This window comes from Myxine glutinosa, chromosome 6 (genome assembly GCF_964187855.1).
Source record: "Myxine glutinosa chromosome 6, kmMyxGlut1.1, whole genome shotgun sequence".
Classification (NCBI taxonomy): Eukaryota; Metazoa; Chordata; class Myxini; order Myxiniformes; family Myxinidae; genus Myxine; species Myxine glutinosa.
In genome coordinates, this window is record NC_136266.1 from 48426626 (window position 1) to 48440133 (window position 13508).

The 13508-nt window shown below is 49.9% G+C and overlaps 2 protein-coding genes across 2 annotated transcripts in view; both read left to right on the forward strand.

Annotated features, from left to right (window-relative positions):
• LOC144892601 (uncharacterized) overlaps nt 1-13508 on the forward strand; it is a 1198808-nt gene that overhangs the window by 934626 nt on the left and 250674 nt on the right. The window lies entirely within an intron of this gene.
• The window catches only part of LOC137429749 (voltage-dependent L-type calcium channel subunit alpha-1D), a 519508-nt gene that overhangs the window by 74528 nt on the left and 431472 nt on the right, over nt 1-13508 (forward strand). The window contains exon 2 of the mRNA XM_078779833.1: nt 11697-12060. Coding sequence (XP_078635959.1) covers nt 11697-12060 — 364 coding nt within the window. The remainder of the gene's footprint in view (nt 1-11696; nt 12061-13508) is intronic.

Genomic DNA, 13508 nt, shown 5'->3' on the forward strand with positions numbered 1-13508 from the left:
ATGTACAGTCAGCACCATCCGGTGCACCAATAAAGTGTTCATAAATCACCGGTGGTGTCGCAGCCGGCCGATGTTCTGCCGCTGGTCTTGCCTTGGAGCCCACTTGGTGTTCTGGCTTCTTTAAAAATAAAGAAAGGCGCCAACCGCGTCCATTTCTGAATTGTGGCCGTCAGGGGGCCAACTATTAGTGGTTCACCTGTATGGCATAGGTGCCACGTTGACCCATAGGTCCATCAACGGGTGGTGCTTGCCCGCAAAAGAACTGCGGTCCATGGTGGGCGGCCACAAACATTGCGGTCCATATGGTGTATCGATCCAGGCAGCAAGCAGCGAAAGTACAGGCCCACAACTGCGGAGCCAGCACCTCTCTCTCCTCTCTCTCTGCCCCAAAGCCAGATCCTCGGAGGTGGGAGACAAAAGAAGAAGACAAGTGAGTAAGGTGGTAAGGGCGCAAAAGTGCACGCAATACAAGGTGATGCACACTGGGGGCACATGGGAACCAGGTGAGACAGGTACGTTCCTACCGTACGCCCCCCCCCCCCACCAGGTAACCTACATTGCCCCTCCCTTACCCCTTACTGTATCCACAAAACACAACACCACCCATAAACATCTACTTTACAAATCAACAAACGTCCCTACTGTCTTCCCCGTTCCTCCCATAAACCAAATCCATCTTCTCTCCCTCCTAACCAATCAAATTTGCCATTTCCAACTCTCATCAAAATTTGCCATCTCCAACTCAACATCAAAATTTGCCATCACCAATTCATCATCAGTCCCTCCTAAGGAGGGAGAGATGGAATCACCCCAATGTCTCATCCACGTCGTGATGCGTCTCACCAATCCAACAGCAATTCTCATTTCCTGCAACACAGAACACAGGAACACAGGTGTGGAGTCATCATCATCACCTCAGGTAAGTGGCTGCGTATGGTGCGACAGGTTCATCAATCCTAACTATTTCCTAAATGACTTTAACAACTTTACATTACCCGGGGTCTTTCCCTGCCAATCCATTGGCCAACTTACACTATGGGTTCTAAAAACCAATTCCCATTGACCAAACTGTGGTGCTTCTCAATTTGGGGTCTCACTCCCCCGATTCATCTCCCGGTGCCTCGCACAATTTCTGGGCTGCGACGTGTAGCTCTCCCAGCAGGTCTACCCACCTGCACACCTCCACCACTGCAGTTGCCTCCGAGCTTACCTGCTCCTTACCCTAACCTAACTACCTGGGGAAGGCCCTCTGGCGCTCTCCCCACTCGGTGCCCTCTCTGGCACTGGGCTACCCGGGTCCGTCCTCCGGATCCTCGGGCCCCACTGACACTAACGGCTCCCAGAGCCCACCTGCGGCCTCACCTGGCCGACATCCTCACAGTGGTGGAGTGCCCAACCAACTACACACACTAACAGGCTACACGCCCAGCCATTTCCACAACACTAATGCACCCATCCACAATACCATTCTGCAACCGCACCACAAATGCCAATATCCAACCACAATTTACCTATACCCTCTACCTAACACTTACACTACCCGCCCCGGGTACTCGTGAAAGGGGTCCACTCTTCCCCCATCCACACCTTCGCACCATGCACACCACTCCGTACCACTTACTCCATGTATTCCACACACCTGTACTCGCACACCTGTGCTCTCACACCTGGTGCCACCTGCACCCTTCTCTCCCCAAGCGCATTCGCGCTGATCCACAACACTCACTACTCATACACTGCTCCTCACACCTGTCCAGTTCTCACACAGCATCATCTCATCTAACTACTCCCCTCTGAAACTTGCGCTTCCCAGTCGTCCCTTTAAACTATTGCGCTCCCTTGTCATTATCATCCATACTAATCTACCTGCGTCCCCTCTACAGGTATCAGTCACTTTCTAACCTTAACGTTACCTAATGTCATCTTCGCTAGATCCCTACAATATAACCTAACCCACCCGGGCTAGTTTTCACTGCCATACACCCCATAATCTATTGCGCATTTGCCCCCCTTTTGTGAGGGATGACAGAGTTGCCATCCCACCACATCGGGCATCTCCCACTACCAATTTTGCACATCAAATTTCAACAAATCAAAAATTTGCCAATCACTACCCATCATCTGCCAATCATTACTGCCAATCCTTTGCCAATCATCAAATTTTGTTTTTCTCTAATTTCGGGGCCAAAACACTATCCTCATCACACAGTCTACTCACTAATGCCTCTCGGTGCGCCAATTCCCGTCCAAAGCCCGGCTTCGTAAAACCGAGCAATGAATGCGGGTTGTTCCGTGCCAGCGGCTGGATGCGTCCGGCATTCGGTGCAGGGACGGGGGCTTACCCGTGCCGAGATCCCACGCACCATCTCGGCACGGAGCCATCCCATGGCCCGATCTCAACCTGCCGGAATGCCTCAACAAAAAGTGGTCGCCATGACGACCCTTCCTATCGGGCTGCCCGCTCCGCCTAGTGGAGCACGGACGCGGCCGTTCAAAGCGAGGCCCGGCACGCACCGAGGGCCCGATTCGGCTAAAAGTCGCTCTAACCTCTAACCCGGTTACCGTCGATGCCTCACCTGGATGCTTACAAGCATACGCTACCCCTTTCGTGCTCATACATCCAGCCGTTTCCATGCTCCTCGTCGTACCTTCTCTAACACACCCAGGTACACTCATTCCACTCCCAGCCTTGGTCACACACCTGACCACCGAACACTTTGGCACACATTCGTTGGTCGCACACCTCACCAACACACCTCTTCGCGCCCCCTCCTCGGTCACCTCCTCTGTGACAATCACAGGTGTGCCCTCACTCGCACACCCAACCACGTGCCTCACGACCAATTCAAGTGTGCATTCCCACACACGCTCTACCATTCCAGGTGTGCTTCCTTTCTCACCTGTCACAACCAACTCACGCTCCGTGTCACTCTTACTACTCTCACCTCCACTCTTGACAACGCACTCACCCTTACTCCCGACAGCGCACTCTTTCCTCATGCACCTGTCCGTTACACACCTTTCTCGCGCACACTCTTGCGCACACTCTCCCGTCACACCCTCTGTAACACTCACCACAGGCGTGCATTCTTCCTTGCCTTTGACAGCGCACTCTTTCCCCATGCACCTGTCCGTCACACACCTTTCTCGCGCACACTCTTGTGCACACTCTCCCGTCACACCCTCTGTAACACTTACCACACCGCGCTTCCATGTGCTCCCTCGCACACGCGCTACGACCGACTCACTCTCGCCAGCACCCTCACTCCTTGGCACGCGCTTTTTCCTCACACACCCCAGAGTCGGACTTTCTCGCACACCTCTTTTTTCGCACACCAGACCTGTCGCACACTTCACCAACGGCCTCTCACGAACACCCGGGTCCATCTCGACCCCCAAGCTCATTAAATCACCTGGCGCATCATACGCACGACCATATTGGTCACCACTTACACCGGGTCCTCTTCCTCTTCGCTTCTCCTCCATCACCTGCGAATCCCTCATCCGGTTAATGAGCACATCATCACGATCCGAACACAGACTTCGGACCAATTCTTTTATCTCCTCTTTTATCTCTTTCTTATCCCCCTCTCCGTCGCTTCTTAATTTCGCTCACCCCTTCTTCCACTTCTTCTAATTTCTGCTTCACCTCTTTTATTCCCCGGTGCGTCTCCTCAAGTTCGTCCTCTAAGGCTACCTTGACCGTTTCCATGTGCGTCCTCACCTGCCGGTCCTTCGTCTCCATTACCTCTGTCACCTCGTCCAACCTCGTTGTCAGTCCCTCACGTACCATCTGACATTCCCTCTTCGTCGCTATCAAGTCGTCTTTTAGTTCTTTCTGTGTCGCTTTTAACCCTCCTAGTACCGCAGTGTTCCTTTGTACCTGCTCCACTAACTCAGTCTGTCCCACCGTCAGCTGTTCCACCTCCTGCGTCAGGTCCTCTATGCCCCCTTGTAACTTTACAGTCCCCTTTCTCACCTCCTTCTCCATGCGCTCCTTACAGTGCCTCACCTCCTCGCGCACTCCTCCGACCTCCTCACTCACACCTCTTCTGATCTCCTCTCCCATCACTTGCATCTCCTGCCCAGATGCCACCCTCATCTGCTCCATTTCCTCCCTGTGAGCATCCAGTTTAGTTTCTACCCCCATTCTGACCCCCTCTATCTGCTGCCCCATTTGTTTAACTTCCCTTTCCGCTTGGTCCCTCATGTCCCTCAATTTGCCTTCCATACTGTTTTCTAACCCCTCTAACCCCTTTTTCATCCCTTCCATTTGATTCTCCTGAACGGCCATTCTGTTTTCTACCCCCATTAACCCCTCCTGTATTTCCCCTAATCTATTGTCTAATCCCTCTATTCTACTCCCTAACCCCCCGATCTGGGCCCCCATGTCCTCCCTCAATTTCTCGCTATTGGACCCCATGTCCTCCCTCAATTTCTCGCTATTGGACCCCATGTCCTCCCTCAATTTCTCGCTATTGGACCCCATCCTTTGTTCTAACCGTTGGCTATTGGCCCCCATGTCCTCCCTCAATTTCTCGCTATTGGACCCCATTTGGCCCTCCAATCGCTCACCCTGAGCATCCATCCGGTTCCCCATTACCCCCAATTGCTCACTCTGCAGTTTGAGGGACGCCTGCATTTGCACCATAAATTGCTCCATGAGGGCCTGCATTTGGGCCATCCCTCCCACTTGTGCAGCGGGTGCGGCCGCCGTAGCTATGTGCGAGGCGCCATTTTGCGCGCCCGCAACCTCGTGCGTGAGGCCGCCATTTTGCGACCCTGCCACCCTCACTGCTTCGCTCTCCTCATGTCCCTCAATTTGGTCCTGGATCGACCCTGCCTCACTCTCCTCTACCGGAACCCAGCCGTCTTGATCTGCCATAGCGCGACTTTCAAAATTCGGGTTTTTATTTTTGTAAAACACAATCAAATTTCGCCGTTATAGTTTCGAGCGCGTTTAACGCGCTCGGGTCCAATCTCACTCCTCGACACCAATTGTTACGGACACGACTTAGATGTTATGATGGGCCGAGCGGAATGGCCGCCGTGTTCGCACAGTTTACCCGATTACACTCGAACGTTGGCCGAATCGCGCTACGCTAGATCAATGAAGGAAAGGACACAACGGCTGGGATTAAGGCAACGACACAAGGGGTACAGTTCTCAAGACCTCCGGAGGAGGATATAATATTGGTTATGCAGAACGGTTAGATTACACGGCAAGAGGTAAAGCACAGCAAGATGGGCACTTAGACACAGTCTTATCTTAGCCCCGACAGACCACAGACAAACGGGACAAGACTGACTTACACGGGGATTGATGGCAAGGAAGGGCAGGCAGTCGATAGCTCAAGGTGCACCTTGGCTCAGGGGCAGAATCGACCCGGTCCGGTCCCGAGATGCCGGGAGGTATTTCTCAGCGCTAGGAGGTGGCGTCCTTTCTTCTCCGTAGCTGAGGCGCATCTGACGTCACCTCCGTCTTCCTGCGCATGTCCAGCGGGGGGTGACACGCCCTCGGCTCGTTAGCTCCGCCCCAGATGGAATCGGTCCGCCGCTTCTTATTGGGTGCGGGGGGTTACCGGGCTCCGCCCTTGACGAGGAGCTGACAGTGAGCCCCTGCGTGGTAACCCCGTCGGAGCACATGTTCAATGGCGGCTAACCAAGCCGGAGTGAGGACGCACACTCCCCGCGCCGCCGCCGCGCCGCCGCCGCTGTTGTTGTTGTTGGTGTTGTTGTTCCATGAGGAAGAGATGCGGGGAGGTATTGGGAGGTCCTAAACTTACTAACGGTGCCATACAATCACATTCTGGTGCAACGAAGAGTCAGAATTAATGGAAACGAGTCCTTAACTGACATAGACTAAGAATAACTAGCAAGATGTCCTATAGTTGTCTACGTGAGATGCGGTGAACCTGGGCACGACATTTAATGGGGGAAAAAGGGGAAGGTCGGGGCTACAGAGTGTTGTTTACAGACCATGGGACTAGGGAATGGGGGATTGGGGATAGTTGGGGAGTATTGGGGAAATAGGGGAATATTTACAAGCGGATATGGATGGAGGCCAAATCCCATATCCGCAACAATATATATATATATATATATATATATATATATATATATATATATATATATATATATATATATACATATATATATATATATATATATATATATATATATATATATATATATATATATATATATATATATATATATATATGTATGTATATATATATATATATATATATATATATATGTATGTATATATATATATATATATATATATATATATATATATATATATATATATATATATATATATATAAACAGAAATTGGGCGCTACTTTTGACTCACCCTACACACACACACACACACACACACACACACACACACACACACACACACACACACACACACACACACACACACCAAACCTTAGCATGAAAAAGCATTCAATGAGAACCAAACCAAAGCCACCACATCCACATGTTTTCCTGCTGCAAATTGATCGATTGTATGCACCTTTATTTGCTGTCGTGTATTGTAAACATAGGGGTAATACCCCTGGCGCTCACCTGGTAGAATAAACAGTATACTACACTGATTAAAGGTATTTTAAACCAATTTCAATGGTTGCTAGAAAACAGGTCATAGAATCATACTAACATAATCATAAGACTTTAAACAAAGAAAAACATACCTATTTTGGGGGGAGTGTTGTGGATCTCGACGCCGGCCTTCTCCCCTTACCAAGAGGGGATTAGTCCCCTTGTCTTTGACTGGCCTGATGGGGCCCGGGACCTATGACGTCCCTCCCGGACAGCGTGAAATAGGGTATTAGGACTAAAGTTCGCTATTACCTAATTGCTTGCGCTGCCCGGAAACGAGGAAATAAGCCCCGCCCGAACCACGCGTGTTGAGACGCCGAGCGGTGCGTACACGTTTCCGTGCCGTTTATATGGTGAACCCGGTTCTAGCGATCTTATTCGTGCCACGCTTAGTCAATGGATAAATCACAAAAGCGGTCGAATTGGAAAAAGGAAGAACAGATTTATTTACACTATACAATGATTCCAGAAAAAGGGGACACAGTGCAGCCTTATACAGTCTTAACTTAATACCCAGGACAAACGGGCCCATCTCACACATACACACTCACACAGGGCTTGCAGCTGCAGGGTGATGGTCCGCGTCCAGGAATGGCTCCCGTGCAGCTCCCTCCGGTCTCCGGCTCGTCCCGTGCAGATGGTAAGAAGAGAAGGCAGGAGCTCTCCGCATGTCGTCTTGTACGCACAGGGTTATTACGGGGCGAACGGTAGGGTGTGGGCTCTGGCGGTTAATCACTGGCAGGCTATTACCGCGTTTACTCGCGTGGCTGAAGTAGGCGCTATTCAACACCGGCGCGTCTGGCTGCAGCCGTGTACTCAACGCCTCTTCTTCCTCTCCTCTGGCGCTTACGTTATACGATGGCGAGTTACAGTTCAATGCCTCAAAGCGAGTGATGCGAGTCAAGTTCTCCTTCAAAGTCCGGCTCGTAAATTCTCCCAAGTGCTCACAATGCGCTCACCCCCTCAAGTCCTCCGACCACGTCCTCTCCCAATAAGTCCTTTATCTCTCTCCACTTGCGAGTCAGTTAAATTACTTAACTGAAAAACCCCCGAAGACCCGATGGACTCCAAATACCTACAAAACCTGAAGACCTAAAGGACTGAAAAGACCCAATGGACACCAAAGACCCAAATACCCCGAAGACCCAAAGAACCAAAAGACTCCCTCACTCTCTTCAACCCCACTCCACCCTCCAGGTCTTTAAAACAGCTGTTCACCACCATCTCTGATCTTCCCCCATCCAAAACCTTGATCTTTTCTACCCCCGCTAATTTCACCCCAAATCCACTTTTTTGAAATACCAACTTCTTTACTGGAAGTCCTTGGTGTCGTTGTGTTTTATACTTCTCCCACCCCCCCCCCCCTTCCCACACCTCCTCCCCCCAAGCCCTCTCCCTCCCACACATCTCCCTGCTCTCAAATGTTGTGTTTGTGTGCTTCCTCTTCTCTCCCCATCTTGTCTTCCGCTCCTTCTTTTTATATATTTTGTTTGTCTGTTTGATTTGTTTGTGAAATAAATGTTAGCTCTTTCACGAGCCTCGATTCTGTATACAAAAAAAAACAACCCTTTTCTGGGGGGCAACCCCCCGTAAACACCCAAAGGGGCAGATATTTTTAATGCCGTGAACAAACTTTGGTACATCACGAGTGGTGAAGGTTGTGGTGAAGTTTCATCGGAATTGCTTTTGTAGTTTCTGAGAAGAAAGCAAACACCTATTTTGGGGGGTCAAACCTGGACCCACTTTAACTCCCCATACATCCCCTTCGACTTCAATTTTCTTCGTGGCGTGACAAACTTCGGTACATCACGGGTGATGAAGGTTGTGGTCAAGTTTCATCGAAATAATGTTTGTAGTTTCAAAGGAAAAAGCAAATACCTATTTTTGGGGGGTCAAACCTGGATCCACTTTGACCCCTGGTAGACCCCCCTTATACCTCGTTTTATGTTAATGCCGTGAACAAGCTTTAGTCACAACACAACAAATATCATTTGTGCCAAATTTGGTCAAAATCCCATCAGCGGTTTTGGAGAAGAAGTTGCAAGTGTTTACGGACTGACGGACAGACGATGCACCATCCCATAAGCTCCCCTAAACTTCATTCCAGGTGAGCTAATATAATCAAGCATTGTCTGTCTGTCCCAACCTTCTCGAGAATTGTGCCTTTTCTCTTAATGAGATGTATCTTCTTCCACTATCCCGTTTCAGGCATTTTATCTCCAAGGGCTGGATGGTTATGGGTGCCCTGCATAGCATAGTCTCCTCAAAAAGGAAAACCGACAGTTGCTCAACAATTAAATGACCTGTGGCAAATTATAACCACCTAGTGTAACATTTGGTTCTGGGATGGGGGGGCTTTCATTGAAATCCTCATTATAGGAAACTAGCCGAAAGCACCCGGCGTTGCCCGGGTTCTTTTTGAATTAATTTACTACTATAATTCAGCTTTTACTCGCGGCCGTAGAAGATTGACTACTATAATCCAGCTCAGCTTTTAATTGCGAAATGGGCCCAGCCCGACCGAAGCGGCCTCGACAGGCCTCGCCACCTAGCCTATAACCTTCCCGGGGCCTGTCCCTACATTTTTAGTTCTTTTTGAATGAATTAACTACTATAAATTCAGCTTTTACTCGCAGCCGTAGAAGATTGACTTCTATAATTCAGCTCAGCTTTTACTTGGGAAATGGGCCCAGCTCGGCCGAAGCGGCCTCGGCAGGCCTCGCCCGGCCTCGCCACCTAGCCTATAACCTTCCCGGGGCCTGTCCCGACATTTTTAGTTCTTTTTGAATGAATTTGCTACTATAATTCAGCTTTTACTCGCAGCCGTAGAAGATTGACTACCATAATTCAGCTAAGCTTTTAATTGTGAAATGGGCCCAGCTCGGCCGAAGCAGCCTCAGCCGGCCTCGCCACCTAGCCTATAACCTTCCCGAGGCCCGTCCCGACATTTTTAGTTCTTTTTGAATGAATTTGCTACTATAATTCAGCTTTTACTTGCGGCCGTCGAAGATTGACTACCATAATTCAGCTCAGCTTTTAATTGCGAAATGGGCCCAGCCCGGCCGAGGTGGGCCTCGACCGACCTCGCCACCTAGCGTATAACTTTCCCGGGGCCCGTCCCGACATTTTTGGTTCTTTTTGAATGCATTTACTACTATAATTCAGCTTTTACTCGCGGCCGTAGAAGATTGACTACTATAATTCAGCTCAGCTTTTAATTGTGAAATGGGCCCAGCCCGGCCAAGGTGGGTGGGCCTCGACCGGCCTCGCCACCTAGCCTAAAATCTTCCCGGGGCCCGTCTCGACATTTTTTGTATTGGAGGATTCTTCCTATCTTTCACCGTTCAAGAGATTAGCTTGCGCAGACAAACAAACAAACAAAAACTTTCTTTTATATATATAGATAGATGAGACCTGGTACTTTATATGATGTATCTTCAGTAGTGCAAAGATTAGTAGAGTTGGACTGTGGATTGTTCAAAGAACTTCATTGAACAAATCAAAGGATGAAAGTTTACTGACAATTCCATGAGGTTAGGTGGGATTTCCTGTAGGGTTTCCATTGAGCAAGCTTGTGGAGGTCATGAAACGGCCTCTATTTCTTCCGAATGTCTGTTTTAATGTAGCCCAATGGCTCACAGCTAGGTGATTGATTGCACTGACTCTAAACGCATGGACAAGTATATTATTATGAAGAAATATTATTGTAAACCGTTTCTAGAGGATATGAGGAGGGTGGGGGGGTGGAGGTGTCGGGGTAATTGCAGATTGTCATGTACAACTGACCTGTTGGGTCCATCCCATTGCCTGTAAAACCAGTGATGGTCAAACATTCCAAATTAAAAGGGGGAAGTATTTATTTATTTTGCCAATTGGCCTTGTGAGAGAATGAAGGAAGGGGAATAAAATTATGTACTGTATAGTATCTTCCTTCTTTCAAGGAACGACAAGGATAGGAGCAGCCACTAGGGGAGCACGTCTAGTTATTTCAATAAGTCCGAAAATCACGTCGCACACGAGCGTCTTGACCCCCTTTACCCCCCACCCGCCAAAACGTCGGCAAAGAGAAAGAGAGAGAGAGATAGAGAGGACGAAGGAACGACAGCACACGTCTCTTGAGTAACAGAAAACGCAAGCCCTCCAGAGATTGGACGCACCAAGACTTCCTTTTTGTACCGTTTGGACTCGTGTTGGAGCCGTCGCGATGTCCACCAGCGAACCGGCGGCTGAGCTCCCGCTGCAGACGACGCTCCGCCACATCTGATCCAATTGCTGGGATGCTCAGAGTCGCAGGCGGTCGCCACGGTAAGTATTTATTGTAGTCCGTTCGGTGTTCGTCGGGCACGGCCCACGTAGACCGGTGGTGTTTGGTGCACGTATCGTGAGGTTTTATACCGAAAAAGGTGCATCCATCGTGGAGATTGTTAGAACGGTGTCGATGGCTCTTTGGGTTAACTGAGGAACGGGCGCATCACATCGAACAAGTCGTGCATTTTGAATGAAGATTATTGGGGGAGAAGCACAGACGCCACGCTAGGAAGCATTTATTGTCCCCAGTGAATCCGGCCATTTTTCTTCCCAACTCCTTTTTTTCCCGCTTCGGGGGCCGGTCCAGTTGCGCTGCACCGCTCGGGTCGGTTTCACCCGGAACCTCGGCCACGGCATCGTGCCCACAGGGTGCCGGCGGTCGCCCTGTGCCTCGATGGTCTTGTACTCTCGAAGCGCCGTCATTAAAGCAGCGCAGCCCGGCAGGTACGACGGTTGCGCAGCGTCCTTAACCCCTTACGTGCTGGATCAAAGGGTTTGCGGGACTTGAGAAGTGTCGTCTGCACGTTGATCCCTATATGTCTATGGACCATTATAACCTCTATGAATTGAATACACCATCCACCATACAAACCTCTTTCCTTATTCATCCTTCTGTATCTTCCTGCTAATTCCTCATCCAACCTCCTCTTCCCAGCTCATTCATCTAAACCCTTCTCTCTAGTTCATTCTTCATCCTCCTCACTCTCTCTCTCTCTCTCCAGCTCATCCCTCATCCGACTTTCTCTTTTCCCTGCCCGTTTCATTGCTCTCCCCAGCAGGTGTGAGTGATGCGCGGGGCCGGTTCGACTCCCATCCCGCTGCCTCATCCTCAGCAGGAACTGTTGCTGAAGCGAGCACCGTGCTCCGCTATCCGGGTGCCGCTGCGAGCCTCTCCTGGGAAGCCGCGATCCAAGCCGCTCGATTAGCCAAGGCCATGAGTGCCGCACCGCCCGCCACGCCGCCTGTGCTGGGCATCTGGAGCGCGGTGGGCACCGAGCCTGGGGCCAGGAAGAGGCCTCCACCCGCCAAGTCCAAGAAGCAGGGCCAAGTCGCGGCGGCCAATCGTCCGGCTCGCGCTCTTTTCTGCCTGTCGCTGCGGAATCCATTGCGACGGGTGTGCATTGGAATCGTTGAATGGAAGTATCCGCTTCACAAAACTCCCGAATACTCTTCTTCCTAGTTCTGCACACCCCAGTTCTCTAGTCTCCAGTGCTCATCCCTTCCTCCACTGTTCATCTCAATCAAAACACCCCTTTCCCTCCCCAACCTTCTCCTCCACAACATGCAAACTTCACCTCACCCCATTCTTTCATCGGTATCTGCATTTCCATCATCCCACCTCTCCCAGCCCTCCACCACTCTTCAAAAAAACTTCTTACCTTCTCATACCTTCCAACCCTGCTCCTGTGCCCTTAACCTCAAAAGTCATTCCGTGATCATGCTCATTCCACTCCTGTGCCATAACTGATGCCACAATTTTATTTCCCCACTCCCACTCCCTCCAGTCCACTTTTCACCAATCTCAATCACTCCAACCCCATTTCTTCTTCTTCGGCCTCATTCTCATGTTTTCCTCAATCTCCAAATAATTAACCCCTAATTCCCCATGTGAATACCATCTTACAAACCCCCACCCTCTCATAGCCACCCGTGCCCGAGCGATCAAGACAGACGCGTTTGCCACATGAAGCGCGTCCGCTCGGCTTGACGAAGCGCACACGAGTTTTCACGATTTACAGCAGTGGATCCACCGGACGGTGCAAGCGCGCCATGCTCATTGCGAATGTGCCATGATGACCATGCCGATGCAATTGGGAATGGCTGTAATAACGCGTGAGCAACAGCAGGAGAAGGGTTGGAATTTGAGTTAGGGTTAAAGGATGAACAGTCAAGATGGAGGGCATGAATGGAAATTTTAGGGGGAGAACAAACACAACGGCATGTTGTACAACAGGCGTTTTAAGGCCATTTTCCCTGCTAGAGCGGGCGTTAGCCTTGCGGTCCCCATGACAATCTTCTCCATTTTGCCATATTTTCTGCATCTCTCCTTGTTAACCCCCTTGCCCGCATTTCTTCTTCCACCATCTTTAGCCAAGTCTTTCTCAGTCTTCCCCGTCCTCTACTTCCTTCTACATTCATTTCCATCACTCTTCTCAACCAGTCACTTTCATCCTTCCTCAACACATGACCAAACCATCTCAACCTGTTCCTCTTCACAGCATCAATCACAGGCTCTATTCCCATCATCTTTCGCAATTCATCATTTGTCTTCCTCTCTCTCAACGATACTCCACTCATCCACCGAACCATTCGCATTTCCACCCTTTCCAGCCTTTGCTGCTCTACGTTCATTACCCATGTCTCGCTCCCATAAATCATAACACTTCTCACACATGCAGCATACAACTTTCCCTGAGTTCCTGAGTACGTAAAGCAAAAACACAACAGAGAAACTGTACAATTGTACATAAGAGAGGTTTATTTAACATTACCAAATGCCAGTCAATACATGGGAATCTGGCCACATAATGCAAGTTCGATTGTAGTATTATATAACATCAGAATGTAAGTTTGTCAGCTGCTATTCC